The sequence below is a fragment of the Xiphophorus maculatus genome, chromosome 19 (assembly GCF_002775205.1).
Source record: "Xiphophorus maculatus strain JP 163 A chromosome 19, X_maculatus-5.0-male, whole genome shotgun sequence".
Taxonomy (NCBI): Eukaryota; Metazoa; Chordata; class Actinopteri; order Cyprinodontiformes; family Poeciliidae; genus Xiphophorus; species Xiphophorus maculatus.
The window spans coordinates 20,671,945-20,686,907 of NC_036461.1; the positions used below are offsets into that span (position 1 = coordinate 20,671,945).

Below are 14,963 nucleotides of genomic sequence, written 5' to 3' on the forward strand. Positions count from 1 at the left end.
GTCATCTTTCTGAAATAACTTCCATACTGAAGTGTTGTTGGCTCGATCTGGTAGCATTCAATGGTTTTCTTTATGGACATCGAGACTTTGGCCTTATCCACATGTAGCAAGGTTCTTATAAAAATGATTAACTCCACCACATTGTTTAAAAAGAAAAAAAAAAATCATACACTTCGGATCGGTTTAAGAAAAGTTTTCATCCACATGAACTTCCACAAATCCCTGTCTGAGCTTTGTTTTAAACACGCCAACCCAGTAGGGGCAGTGTAACAGAGCTGAAGGATTCAGCCAATCAGAATCCTTCAAAACAACCTCGACTTCCTGTTAGGAATTAAACATGACTTCATTTGTGTGGACAGGCGTATAGGTTGAACTGCTTTTAAATAACGTATTAGAAAACATACTTATTAAAACATAAGACAATGTTGATTGGGAATCTTGTCACAGTATGTTGATATATTGGTGCATTGTTTGTCGCAGACCTTAAAACTCTGTTTTTCCATGTACAGTCAACCTTCGTTTTTCGCGCGGGTTGCGTTCCGAAAATAGGCGAAATCTGTGAAGTAGTTGCCTTTATGTTTTTTACAATTATTATACAGCATAATTAAATATTCTACATTGAAATCAAAGAACAAAACCTGTTTTCAGGCCCAAGCATTTTTTAAACAAATAGAACACTTTCTTACAAATAACTACAGTAAAATAATAATTGTAATCATCAATACGAAGTACAGTGGGACAAATTGTGACTCGATTATTTCACTGTTCTTCTGACTGTGATGCTGCGGCCTGACTCCGCTCTCTAGTGTCTTTTTCTTCTGAAGCCTGCGGTGCAGGTGTGTGTTTTCAAGAGAAGAACATAGTTGTCGGTAGTTGTTGTTGTTGTTCTTTTTTCTTCTGGGCAAAAATATTTGCCAAAATTTGCCAAGCTGTATATTTAAATACCGTAACGTTATTGGCACACAGATAGAGAAGAAGCGCGGAGACTGTTTAGCCAATCAGGACGCAGAACACAATGCACTGTGAAGAAAAACTGCACAAAAAACTCTACAAAGCAGCGAGGCCGTGAAAGGAGAACCATGTTATAGCGAGGGTTCACTGTACACACGCAAACAGAAATGCTGTTTTCTCAAATCTCCACTTCTGTTGGAGTTTTCATAAATAATTGTTTTTAGTGATTTTAAACTGAGCTTTTTGGATGAAAGGCCAACATGCATTAAAATATATTAGTTTCCCCAGAAATCCGGCTATGTGTGGACCAGGCCCAAGAGTATGTTTAGTTTAAAGCAGGCCAATCAGTGATCTGGTCCAGTCAAGGATAAAATCATTAGATCCCAGATCTCTGCTAGCTTAAAATGTTCTCTGTTCCACTTTCTAACCCACTAAAACATTTTTCTACAGTAAATCTACCACATATAAACCCATCCAGCCTGACTCTCTGCAGCACAGTCACGTTTCTAACCTTCTGGAGAGACGCAGTGTTCTGCTTCCAGTCGCTGCAGTGACGCTTACATGTGGATGTAGACTTGGCTATAAATTGCTGCTGCTTCTGCTGAACTAGTCCTCTTGCATAGCAACGGTTGCCATAGCACCCTGAACAATCAATGAGCATCAGAGCCACCCCTGGTCATGACTGTGGGAGTGTTTCTAGAGAGGCTGCAGCCGAACGATACACCTGAACCCAACTGAGCTTCAGAAGGGATTGGTTTTGTCTTCATTTATACTTAACAGAAAAAAATATTCAACTGAATTTATATTATTAATAGATGATGAACTGTTGATTTACAATACATTATTGTCAAACTTGTTACATTTTTATGCCTGTACTTCACCATCTATCTGCAATTTCACAACCATATTTTGGTTTTCAACTTGTCAAACAAATCGTTTCCTCTTCAGTGCCTCTACAGGCAACTGTGAAACCACTTCTAACCTCTAATTAATAAATCAAACTGAAAAATCTTTTCTGACTTAACCAGGGCTCTGTACTGTACTCCTGCTTCATGTTCTCTATCTGTGTGCATTGTGCTGCATGAGTCCATGCATTTGTTTGATGTGCTGCTTTCTGAAAACAAAAACAGACTTTTCTCCTCATTTTTCTCATTGGCTTTGTTTTTGTTTTTGTTTTTTCTACTTTGTCCCTAAACATATTTGCAGCCAGAGAGAGGAAAAAAAGTAATGGCAGTACATAGTTTATCTCTTTTTAGCTCTACTTTAAATACAAGAAAAAAATCAGAATTGGAAAAAAGGTCTAAGTTAATAGCTTAATGAGGGGGGTGACATTTTTTAATAGGTTGGTTGTGCAAAAAAACAAAACAAACTCTTATATCTGTTGGCAAAATAATTCAACCCCCCGATTCAGCAGAGCTCTGGCTGCTCTCGTGTGTTTTCTTTATTCCTCTCTTGTTTTTTTTTTTTGTTTTTTTTTTTGCTGTGCTTTAACGAAGTTCCACCGCCTTAATAAAAGTCTCTCAGCTGTTTTCCAAATTCAGGCACAGGATTAAACCAGCACAGTTGAACTGTTAAACAGCTCCACCTAGTGGCCAAACCTAAAAAAATGCAGTATTTCGTGATAAAGTAATAGTGGAAAATGGAAGTCAGACCTCGAGAAAAGGTTTTCTAGACAATTGAGGAACCTTAGACCCATTTGTGGAAATCAGACCTGCTGTACTTGCACAAATTGGGAAAATATCACATTGTTTACCATATTGAATGACATAAGTATATATTTCGATTTGTGCCTTTTGTTTTACTATTTTTTTTTGTTTGTGTGTACAGATCTAGTGCTTCCTTCCACTGTTTGGTGAACAGAGCTTGTGTCTGATTAGTGTCTACTGCTGTTTTTGTTTCCCTCCATCTGCCTGCTTAGCTTTGCTTTTGCAACTTTTGCTCCATGTCTCATGTGCCTTTGTTCCTCTACTGTCACTGTTTATATTTCTTTCTCTCTCTTGTCTTTCTGCTCTGTCTGGATGGCAGGCTTAACTCCAGATGCCTTGTAATGGTTCTAAAAACTTGTCTTCTGCATGATGGATGCCTGGCCTCACCTCGCCTCCGCCCCTCCAGCTTTGCGGTTTTCTTCAATTTCCGGCTCCAACCCCCTCCAACCTCTCTCTCTCTTTTTTTTTCTTTTTTTTTTTTCCTGGAGGGATTCTTCACACCACACTGATACCACTCTGACGCCCCTCTAACCCCACTGAACCGTTCATCTGCTATGGGGCGACCGCTGTGACAGTATGTCCATAAACATAGCTGTTCTGCCCAGGAATTCTCTTCATTTTGGCCTGAACTCCAAAACAATGAGCTTATTGTTCAGTTACTGTTCCTCGCAAAAGTTTTCACATTTCTGCAACTTTTTCTCCTTTTGTCAGGATACAATCATAAAATTCAGTGTTGTGATCTTTGGAGGATTGCAGGAGAGAGACTAACACAAAGTAGTGCATAATTGTGAAATAGAATGAAAAGATACAGTTTTCAAAACCTTTTACAAATTAAAATCTGAAAACGGCAGCAATTTTTGATTCAGCACCCTTTACTTTGATATACACTAAAAAAATATGTATCATAGCAACCAGCTGCCTTCAGAAGTCACCTGATTAGTTGGTATATCTGCTGCACAACATCCACAGTGAATCATGGTGGTGGCAGCATTATTCTGGGTAGACGGGAAAGAAATGGCTGGTCAAAGTAAATGGACAATGACTTGTAAACATGTGACCAAAGATCTACATTCAGATGTAGGACTGCAGCTAACAATTATTTTAGTAATTGAGTATTTTATCAGGTATTCGGATAAAGAAATTGACACATTATTCAGATTTTTCATTTAAGACCTTTTAGGCCTATTTTATACTAGGAATATGTTTAAAAAAAAAGGCAAAGAAACAATTCAATTCTCTTCTCAAAATAAGAAAATAAAAATTTTATTGCCTAAAATTTAATAACACCATTCCTTTAGTGAACACTTGATCATATGTAGCAAATTTACTATTTATTTGACTTATTTTACTAATTGACTATTTATTTTGCGGAGTTGGTAAGAAAAGCTGTTCTGATAATGACTGAAGAGAGCGGGATACAAAAAATACATGGAAGCTACTTTGTGTTGGTTTATTGCTTTAAAACTCTAAAAATAAGAAAAAGGTTTGTGATTGTAACTTGAACAAGTTATAAGGGGGAATGAATTCTTTTGCATCACATTTAAATACGAATTGCTAACGTTGTTAGCTGTTTAGAGCTCCACAGAGCTGTCAGATGGTTGTTCTAATTCTTACAGGTTGTTTCTTACGACACCTGTGTAAGTATATGCAGTTTTATGGAAACATGGATCTCATTTATCAGAAATTAGTTTGGACAAAAACCTTAAAAGAAATGCTGGTTTTTGTTCAAAAAGCAGGTTTTCGACTATATTAAAAATAATCAGGATCAAGCATTGGATCTGCTCCTCTGTCATTAGTTGTGTTTGTAAAAACGGAGCCGACCTGAAGGCTTCACGTCCTAATGAAACAAAACTGTACCAAAGTGGCAAGGACAAAGAGAAATAACACAGATGAGAAAAGAGACATTATGGCTGATGTTGATTTTCCTTTGGGTCAGAATGAAAAGGAAACATTTGGATGTTCAAAGATATCAGCTCCTATTAAAATCCACTACAATAATCTTAATGTCTTATAAAAACACAGCCTGTAGATGGCATTATGATATGACCAGATATCCCAGTCAGAGAACACACAGTAGATGTTATTCAAACTTTGTCAAATCCATTTAAAGCATGTCACCGGGTTATGATATCCTGCGGTTCTAATGAACTGTATTATCCATTTTCTGTTGACAGAAATAACCCAAGTAGTGACTAAACACATTGTAAATAACAGCATCAGCATGATCAGGAGCAGCGTAGCTTGTAGTTCTGCACATCTAGGTCTCACTTCCTGCCACAGTAGCCAATAGTTTGTCACTTTGTGCTCGTCTGTTTACTGGGAGGTCAGGGGTCAATAGAGCATCTGAATGGCAGCTGGTTTTCATGCAGGAGGAATTAAAATGTGGATTTAAGAAAAGCTGCAAGTTTTTTATTATCATTATTTATTTAACTTAAAACTGTATTCAGATAAATTCAACTGAACAAAAGAGTTTCATCTTTACCGTCTGTGTATCCATCTTAGGGTTGGTAGTGAAAAAGTGATGGCATTTGGTGTAAACAAGCATTTATTGTTGCATTTCCTGAAACTTTGGGGTTTAACTAGCTTTTTCTTCAGCCTGTCCTCGACTTCTGCTACTAATATTCTGTGTCCTGTGTCTCGTTTGTGCATCTCCCAGTTTCTTTAACTGCTAATAAAACTTAATCTCTCTGCTTTACCTGAACCTGTGCCTCTTGCCTCTTTGTGCGTTCCTTCTCTGCTTCTGTGTGCCTTCGTGACCGAATGAGTTTCTTGCACCACACAGCAGCAAAACACTTTCATATCTCACTTTCCCGTGTCCTTTTTCATTCCACATTTTTGTAAATTATCTTTGAAATTGTCAATCTTCATGTTCCAGAGGTTTACTGGGTAGCTTGGTGTCCAGGAGTTCACTAACCTCAGTTGACTTCTTGGAGACGTTGGGTTTGTCAAAGCTATAGTCTAGATAGCCTGAGATCAAAGTTAGCTGTACTTTACAACATGATCAAACTGTTTTAGGTTAAAGCAGAAAAGCCTTTATGCTTCAGAAATAATGTAGCATAATTATCACAATTTAACTAGTCATTCTTCTCCAATATTGACAGATAGACTCCAGGAGTTACCAGGGTAACCACTAAATTTAGTGCTAGATTTCAACTCCTTGGAGCAAAGAATAATATGCAGTCCAGAGAAAAAAATGTAACACCGTACAATCACATATGTGTATTACAATAACACAGAACCTAGAAACTGATCACCCAACAATGGTTTATTGGTAAGGGTGCACCCATAAATTGACCCATTGAAAAATTGGCCCCGATTTTCTTAACTTTGGGTGACCGACTATCGGCCGATCTTAAACCCAGGACAGTAACCTCCACACGTGGTGCGTCTGCTCCACCAACTGCGCCACCCAGACCTCTACTCCTGTAAAAGTGGCTATAGCAGATTTTCAGAGTCAAAATTAAACCCACACATTAAAGTTCCAGCTCTGCCTTGTCAATGAGTGTGCAGATACATCAATCAACATCAGTTTGTGCTTGTTTTGATGTTGTTTTTTGATCTCACTGCAACACTTGTTTGTCTGGTATGAAATATTGTAAAACTGTTTTGCATAAAGTTGTAAATATGTAATTAATTATACTGGTGTTTTACCAGTTCATCATATTAGTGCACCAAGCTTTGATCGTTCTTTTCTTGGACACGAGAGATGCACAAAGCAGAAATTTGTGACCCATGTAAGATCACCAAGTTTGGCCTATCAATATCAGACGATTTCACTTTAGTACATACAAATGCAAATAATAGAATTTAAAGTACATTTGCTAGCCTATGGTTATTCATGTTGGGATTTGTGGTGATGTCAGTAATTGTATGTGAGGAAAGAGTGTTGCTGCCAATAGCTGTGTTTCCATTACAAATGTGTGCAAATCTTTGTCGATATTCTGCTAATGTTGAAAAAACACAATTTCGTAATTGTGTTTTTGAAGAGACGTGGCTTTCCATTAAATAAGAAATTAAATTAAAACCACACATGAATAAGCTTATTCACATAAGTCATTAAAAATCATGGCAGCAATAGATGTAAAGAGTTTTTCATAATTCAGCCTTGGTGCTAGCATTCATCATCTATCAGCCAATCAGAGGCAACGTCGGCATCTCATTCAGGCGTTGGAGCAACTTGGGGGCGGCTATGTGGCGCTTTGTGGAGATTATAGTTGTGATTTTACAGAAGATCTATGAATTCAACACGTTGGAATGACGCACAACTTTTTATGACCCGTGTGATGCTGTGAGAGCTCTGATGGAGGCAGCTGTACATTGTCCAAAAAACACAAAAACATCATTCTGCTACTTCCTGTAATAGGAAGTATTACAGTTTTACTTCCTATTACTACATCCTGTTGTAGGAAGTAGTATTTTTCTCCATTAGTAACATCCAGCTGTTGATCACATCACTAGTGGTATGTGAAAAAAGTGTTTCCACTGCAGAAACATACATTTCAGTACAGCTGAAAAACCACCTGATCCTAATGCAAAAAACATTTTATTCATAAACGTGAGTTTTTCAAAATTGGCCTGTTTCCATAGAGTGGATTTATTTTCATAGTTTCAATTTGCATCATTTTATGGTCAATGGAAACACAACCAGAGCGACCTGGTAGGCCTTAGTCACTGAACATCATCCGATTCCAGTCACAAGCCAGTTTTTCTTGGTGCATCTCAATTGCAAACTAAATGCTGGTCAAATATGAACGTCCTTAACATCTGTGCATATCTTAGAAAGTGGCGTGAGTCAGGGTAAGCCTGTGATGTGTCCCACCAGGACGGATCGGGGTCCCTGAAGAGAAGCGGCTCCTTCAGTAAACTACGGGCGTCGCTCCGTCGAAGCAGCGAGAAACTGGTCCGCAAGCTAAAAGGCGGCAGTTCGTCACGAGACGGCGAGCACAAAACCCCCGGGTAACTATCAGCAGCTCTAGAGTCCTGCATTAACTGCTACAGGTGGCTCCTGTCACACACTGGAGCCTGGAGGAGCAGGCTGGCTGGTGTGCTAACCAGAACCAAAACAAGCGAACTCTTCTACTTCGCCGGTGGTGAAGTGGTGTAACTCTGAAGCTGTGTTTGCACACAAGTGTTTTTAGGGACTCTTGTCCCATATGCAATTATTACTTTTCCCCCTACATTTCTTTATAGGTGTCTTATCTACATGAAATAGAAACAAATTCTGACTTCTGCAAAGTGCCTTTGTTTTTGGTAAAAACAGTTATTTCTTTAGGTGAAAGTGGGGTGAACAAAGTACTTTTAGAAGTATTGTAAACTAGTATATAATATCTTTTATAGAAACGTGCAGTATTGTAAAAAGAACAAATTTAAAGTGGTATTTACATCTGGGGTCATTTTGTAACATTAAAGAAACAGTTAATTCTCCAGATAGAAAATATGATTTTAGAGAAAAGCATAATTTAAAAAGGGTGCTGCCCTAATGGAAAAACACATCTCGAGGAATTTAACACATTTCCAAAAGATTATGTTTTTTTTTAAAATCCACTAAATCCTTATATTTTATTTAAGGAACATTTGCTAGTCTCTTTTTTTATGTATGAGTTTCTGCATTTTCTTAGCACTTGCACTGACTGATACACAGCCCTTAAAGTGCCGATGGTAAGAAATCTTTATCCTCCGTGTGTAAGATCATTTTTTTTGATTGACTTGAATGACGGAGATTTGAAACCTGCAAGTCGGACTTTAATGGCTCCGTAAACCAAACCTGAACATCTTCACAGTGAAAAACCAAAGACTAACAGATAAATGGAGGGAAGGTTTTTCTACTGGAGGCGTAGCGGGCCGTGTCTAACTACTAATGTCTCCCAGTGATTTTTCCATCGCACTTGTTGTGCCCATGGAAATAATTTCCAACTAATCGTTCCATCTATTCACTGCATTTTGTGGCTGAACTGTAACTTGTTCTGGACTTTTATAAGTCTATCTTTTTGTTATTAAATGTCTGCATGGCTGTCCTGTGTAGAATAAAAATGTATTTTTTTTTCATTGTTCTGTTTTTCTTTTTTTTTATTATTATTTATGAATAAATTTTTATTTCTTCTGAATGTCGACTTGCATGCCTCATCTTTGTTCTTGCTGGTCTCTTGTGTTCCTTGGTGCTGCTCTTCACTGGGCCTCATGATGGTGACGGACAGGATGTTGGTGTTCCTCATCACCATCATGACCGACTCACTGATGTGTAACGTCACTGCAGAAACATCTTTAACTAAATAACTCCCCTTTTATTTGTTCTGAACAGATATCACGATTGTATCAGTTTTTGACTTGTATTTAAACCAAAATAATTACAGACTTTCCATTTTTTAACCGTGTTTAGCATCTCTACATTAGCGATTAGCCCACTTAGCACAGCTAGCTAGCTTGGCTAAGTTTCCTTATGTATTCCCCAGGGACTGTGCATAATTCCGTCGGCTTTAATCTTTTCAAAACACTTCCAATATTCAGAACTCCATGTTGTTCAACGACAAAGACTGCATGTCACAAGAATAAAAACAGAGCAGCTTTGCTTCGCTCCGGTTAGCCTGCCTGTTACCTGCTGATGCGTTTTCCCCGTTGGAAAATATCAGCGCCACGTGGCAGCATTTATTCATGGTGTGTTGCCACTGGTCAGGGTTGCTCATTAAAATTCAAAAGATTCTGGTCACCTGACAATTTGTCTGTTTATCTGTATTTGAGTCTAATGTTTAAAAGTGGAGTAGTTAGATTTCTGAAAGAGAAATTGAACTACGGTTATTACAGTGAAGCTGCTAATGTCGACATTGGAAAACCTGTTTGACTTTTTCTACTGGCAGTGAAAGTTGAGCCTCGTTCAGACATAACATTATGTGTTTCAGGCTATTTAAGAAGGAATGTGCATCGTAAGGTATTTAAAAAAAAATACTAAACCTTTAGAGTATTAAATGCACTTTCAGATGGACGTTTGCTGCAGTGACATTCACATAAAACTAAGTTTTATGCTTTATGTTTTGAGTGTGTGTTGAACTTGCAGTGTGAATGTCTTGGTGCACAACATAGTAAAACTGTTTCTTAAATCTTTTTATTCACTGCAAAAACATAAAATCTTACCAAGTATGTTGGTCTGTTTTGTAGAGCAAATATTATAATTCACTTGAAATAAGACAAAATTAATGTAAAAGTAACTTTTCAACAAAATACAGGAAATTGTTTTAAGTCAATATTCCTTAATATTGATGACAAGTACTTATTGAATTGGCAGATTATTTCACTTATCAGAGAAAGATTTTCCCATGTTATAAGTGAAATAATGTGCCAATGAAACTAGTACTTTTTAAAATCAATATTAAGGAATTATATATATTTTTAAAAAATCTTAGTTTTGTCTTATTTCAAGTGTACTCGGCCAAAAATACTTGGTAAGATTTTGTGTTTTTCAGTGTTGGTAACTAAGCACAGATCAGTAGCTGGTTTCACAGTTTGGTCTGTCAGACCAAACTCAATCTGAATGGTCAGTCACAACTGCTGTCCCATCAGTAAAAGGCAGAATAATCTGACTTTTTTTTCTTTCTTTTTTTCCCCCCCAATTTTACACAAACATGCAGCCCAAAATGTCATAACTGATGACTAACACACACACATTGCTGAATTTTCCATCAAATTAACAAACTAAATGTGTAAAAAAAAATAAAAAAATTTGCAGATTTGCGTCAAGTGGTGCTAACATTGTACATGTTTAAACTGAATACAGAAGATCCGATACATTATTGTGGAACTAACCTTTTTGTGACATTATCATTAACCCTCATGTAACTCCACTGAGTTTAAAAGGTCATGGCTGACTTTCCACCCCTCACCTCTAACCCCTGACCCCTCACCCTGCCTCTCTGCATGTGGGAGCAGCATGAAGCGGGCCAGCTCTCTGGGGGTTCTTAACTTGCCGGACAAGCCTGCCAGAGACCACTACCAAGTAAGGAAGCCCGACTGTCAAAACATTGGTGTTTGCAGTGAGTTCTCCGGTTTGTTTTTCTAACTGTTGTTTTGCCAAAAGCTTTCATAACCGTAAAGGTTTATCACAATTATTCATGTTCCATTTGTGTTACTATATGTGCTGTTAAGCACAAAGTTGTGCATAAGTTAAGTGGGAGAAAGATGATGCGTGGGTTTTTGCCTTTTTGAAAAAAAACCCCCACCAAATATCAGAGAAGTGTGGAATGCATTTGTATTCGCCTCCCCTTTTAATAAGATACCCCCAAATAAAATCCAGTGTGACCAGTCTTTAAGGTAGTAAACAATGTTTAATTTAATGTTAATGTTATGTGTGAAGCAGGGTTGTAATAGTTTTGTTTTTTTCATTGTAGTTTAGTTTTATTTGTTGTGATTTTTCTTTTGTCTAATTCAGTTAGTTTAAATTAGTTTTTTGAGTATTTTTGCTAGTTTTTATTCATTATTGTTAGCTAAATATTACTTAAAGTTTTTACTAGTTAATTACATTTTTTATTTTATTCAAGTTAACAAAAATGTTTTCTCATTTTTAGAAGTCATTAATTGTAGTTAACGATAAAGGCCTTGGTGGGAAAGCATCAGAGGACATTAGGGAACAAACAGCAGACGGGTGGGAAATTTTGAAGCGTGATTAAGTTCTATATTAACAGCCTGTATTAACTTTGAACATCTCACTAATCACTGTTCAGCCCATCATCTGAAAATGGGAAGAGTATGTAAGACTACCCAAACATGGCTATCCACCAAAACAGGCAGGTTACCTTTGCCCCTGATTTGGGATATTTCTCTTATTGTGTACTAACAAGTTGGGTGTTTATGGGGAAATGGCAAGGAGACGACTATTGCTTATATAAAGCTAAAAGGTTTTGCTTTAAATTTGCCACAAACCATGCAGTGTACATGGCAAACATGGAATTCAAATTAACTAATACTTGGATGCCAAAGGGAAATTAACACACCAAACCAAGTGAGAAACCAACCAAAGTACACGGTTTCAGTTTAAGTCTCAGCAAAGTTTAGCAAACTCTGTGTAAAAAAGAAAAAAAAACTGAAAAAAAAAAGTCATTTTGTAAACTATATAATTCAAATACCTAAATTTAAGACATCTGTGCATCAGTCTCCTTGATGGACAAACGAGTTTTGAATCTTAACAGCATATGGAATTGTTTAAATCATTATTCTCATTTTTGCATCAAAGCAAAAGTCACTGAACTCTTCTGATATTAGGGAACAAGAAGCTTGAAAGAAACACAACGATAACGCTGTTTAATTGTTAATCAGATATGCGAAAGTTAGTTGTTGTTTTTTTCTTGTGGTCCATTTAAAGAACTAAGGGGGAAAAAGGAATTTGAAGAATCTGATTCCTTTTCTTCCTCCACACAGATGTGATCAAGGTTAAACTGTAGAGTTAGACTGGAGCTTCTGTTCCTCTTTACCTGTGGAGCCATTTGAATAAACTTGAGCCAAATATGAAAAAATTTTCCTCCATTGTGATGACAGTGAATAAAGCTATTGATCCAACCCATAAAATTAAGATCAAAGCTAATTTGAAGGGTTTTATTGTTTGTTTTTTTTAGCTTCGGCTGACATAGAACTTTATGCATGTATTTATGCATTTGCTCGGGCAATAAAATATCATTTATCAAACAGTTGGTCCAAATTTCTGGTAATTCTGTGAATTACACTTTGATGGTAGAACAATTTTTTTTTCATGACAAAACAACCCAATTCTGATTTTACACTTTGGTGCAAGTTGTAGATTACTGTCTGTGATTGGAGCAACTTGATCCTGGATGCTGCAAGAAAAGGGAAGACAGAAAATTAAGATTTGAAGAAAACTATTATGAGGTGATCAGTTGTTTAAAGTGGTGGGAAAAAAACCCACACCTTGTTTTCAATTCTTAAAAAGTGGAAAAGAACTGAACCCCCTTTTTCTCCTGTATGTCTCTCTCTGTTGGTGTATATATATACTGCTCAAAAAAATAAAGGGAACACTCAAATAACACATCCTAGATCTGAATGAAAGAAATATTCTCATTGAATACTTTGTTCTGTACAAAGTTCCATTTGCACAACAGCAGGTGAAATTGATTGTCAATCAGTGTTGTTTCCTAAGTGGACAGTTTGATTTCACAGAAGTTTGATTTACTTGGAGTTATATTGTGTTGTTTAAGTGTTCCCTTTATTTTTTTTGAGCAGTATATATATATGTAATATATGTTGTTGTTATTTCACTAATATCACTGATCTGGCACTGAGCTCTGACCCGTCTCTGTTTCCGTCAGGAACGAAATCATCGTTTAAGAAAACATCACGACCTGAGTGCCAGCCAAACCGATCTGGCGCATTGAAGGAAGTGAACTACCACCTCTGACCACCGGACTGCCTTCGCTGTAAATTTCTGTTTGTAGGAAAGCTTCGCGCGTTCGTCGCTCTTCAGCATCGCAACGCAAAGTGCTCACTGGACGGCCTCTGAACTCTGACCCCACTGCTGCAGGTTTGAGCTCCCAGCAGGAAGCCTGTGCTGCTGTCACTGCGCATCAGGGGTGTGAATGTACAGCGCTCTGCTGCATGTGTGTGTCTTGTGAGAAAGCTCGTGCTACGTCAAACTGTTTCCTGGTTTTAGTGATATAAAAAATATGAATTATGCTGGAGTTGGTCTGAAGGCGGACACAGGCGCAGATTTTACTTCACCAAGCCGCGGCTCAAAATGAACTCCCCCGTTTCACCGAGAGAAACTGAATGTCTAGTTACCGCCTGGCTGAAAGCTCCGTTTTATAAAATGATGACGTTGGTAATGAAACAGCAAAGCAACTCTGTGGTTAGCAGCCATTTTCTACAAAATACTGTCTGAAATGAGTCACCTGCCATCAAAACGAACAACGTTTCTCTTGGAAATGCTATGTTCAGATTATGATGATTATTATTATGCACTGTTCCCTTTCTAAAAATATCCCTAAATTAAATAATTAATTAACCTTACAGGGGCAGTATTATATATTTTCTGGGCACATAGCGCTATGCATATATTAAATATGACTAAAGAAATTTGACTTTGTATTTAACGTCTTGAAATTGGGCCTCTGTCTCTTTAAATACTCTTGCTTTTTCTGAAACTTTGCCTTCAGGACAGCATCACAACATTGCTCCTTTAGCAACATTTTAACCAGTGTTGCACTGAGAGGTAACTCCTAGAACAAGCTCAGCAGATGCTCAGTTCCACCAGGTGTTTGCTAATTAAATCTGGCTAGTCTGAAGGAGCTGAGTGGGGGGCTGGAAGCTTGAAACTTTTACAACTGCAGCTCTGAGGAGGAGCTCTGTCGTCGAAGGCGGAGCTAGGTCCACCAAGTTGTTTTTGCACAGCTGCATGGTTGCCATGGAGATTAAAGCGTTTCTTAAGCATGCATAAAAGTATCAAAGCAACACTCCAGATATGTTATTGATGAGGGAATAACATTATATCATAATATAAAGCATAGAAAAGTCTATTTTACATAATACTGCCCCTTTAAAGGAATATATTCAGGATTTTTTTAAAGTAAGGTTTTGTTGAAATGTTATAAGCAATTAGCATTTGTTTTCTTTTATGCCAGTCTTGCCATTGCTGGCATACCATATAGAGAAGCTGGTTGCCTGCATGTTTCCAGGACATATTTGCTCTACAAAAATGAGATGTGAAGAGCGAATCCTAATGGCGTTTATTAAATCAAGACTCCATCTTGTAACAAAGCAGGCAGAGCACACTGAGGTGATAGCAGCCTGGTTGTTTGACCTGAAAGCGTTTCATTTGTGTCGGTGTGTGGATGTTTGACGTGGGTGGTGTTCAGAGCTGCGTGGTTTGTGTTGGAGTGGGTTTGACCCCTGGAGGTGCACAGATGTTAGTTAGACCCCAAGTCATCCCCACACCTCCATTCCCCCAAAATAACAGTCTTAATATTATATCAGCTTTGGTGTTTGGTGTAGCTGTTAACTTCAGTCTGTGGGATCTACTCTGGGTTTATGCTAAGACAAAACAGCAACAGAGTTATGCTTAAGCCCGAAATTATTCTCACTCCCTTCCGATTTAGTTTTGAAGCAGTCTTTAAATTTTCCCACCACGTTTCTTCTGACTGGAATAAATATTGACGTTTTGGAGTCCCAGTTGGAATGTGCAGGGACCTTCAGGTTGGGGTGAGCCATCAGTCTCAAACACCTGGAGCTCATTAAAACATTAAAATTGCAGTGTAAACACACATAAAGCCAGTTAGCATCTCTAACAGTTGCTAACCTTTACAGATTGCTGCACCA

The 14,963-nt window shown here is 37.7% G+C and overlaps 1 protein-coding gene across 6 annotated transcripts in view; it reads left to right on the forward strand.

Moving 5' to 3' along the window:
• The window catches only part of klc1 (kinesin light chain 1), a 34,841-nt gene extending 21,132 nt beyond the window's left edge, over positions 1–13,709 (forward strand). For 2 of the 6 annotated variants that reach the window (XM_023352334.1, XM_023352335.1), the window contains exons 14-16: positions 7,480–7,613; positions 10,575–10,641; positions 12,962–13,709. In XM_023352334.1, coding sequence (XP_023208102.1) covers positions 7,480–7,613; positions 10,575–10,641; positions 12,962–13,027 — 267 coding nt within the window. In that variant the 3' untranslated portion in view covers positions 13,028–13,709. Of the gene's footprint in view, positions 1–2,976; positions 5,359–7,479; positions 7,614–10,276; positions 10,551–10,574; positions 10,642–12,961 lie in introns of those variants that run through there. The other 4 variants (XM_023352338.1, XM_005806840.2, XM_023352336.1 and 1 more) reach the window with 3 other exon arrangements.
• Positions 13,710–14,963: the final 1,254 nt, after the last annotated feature.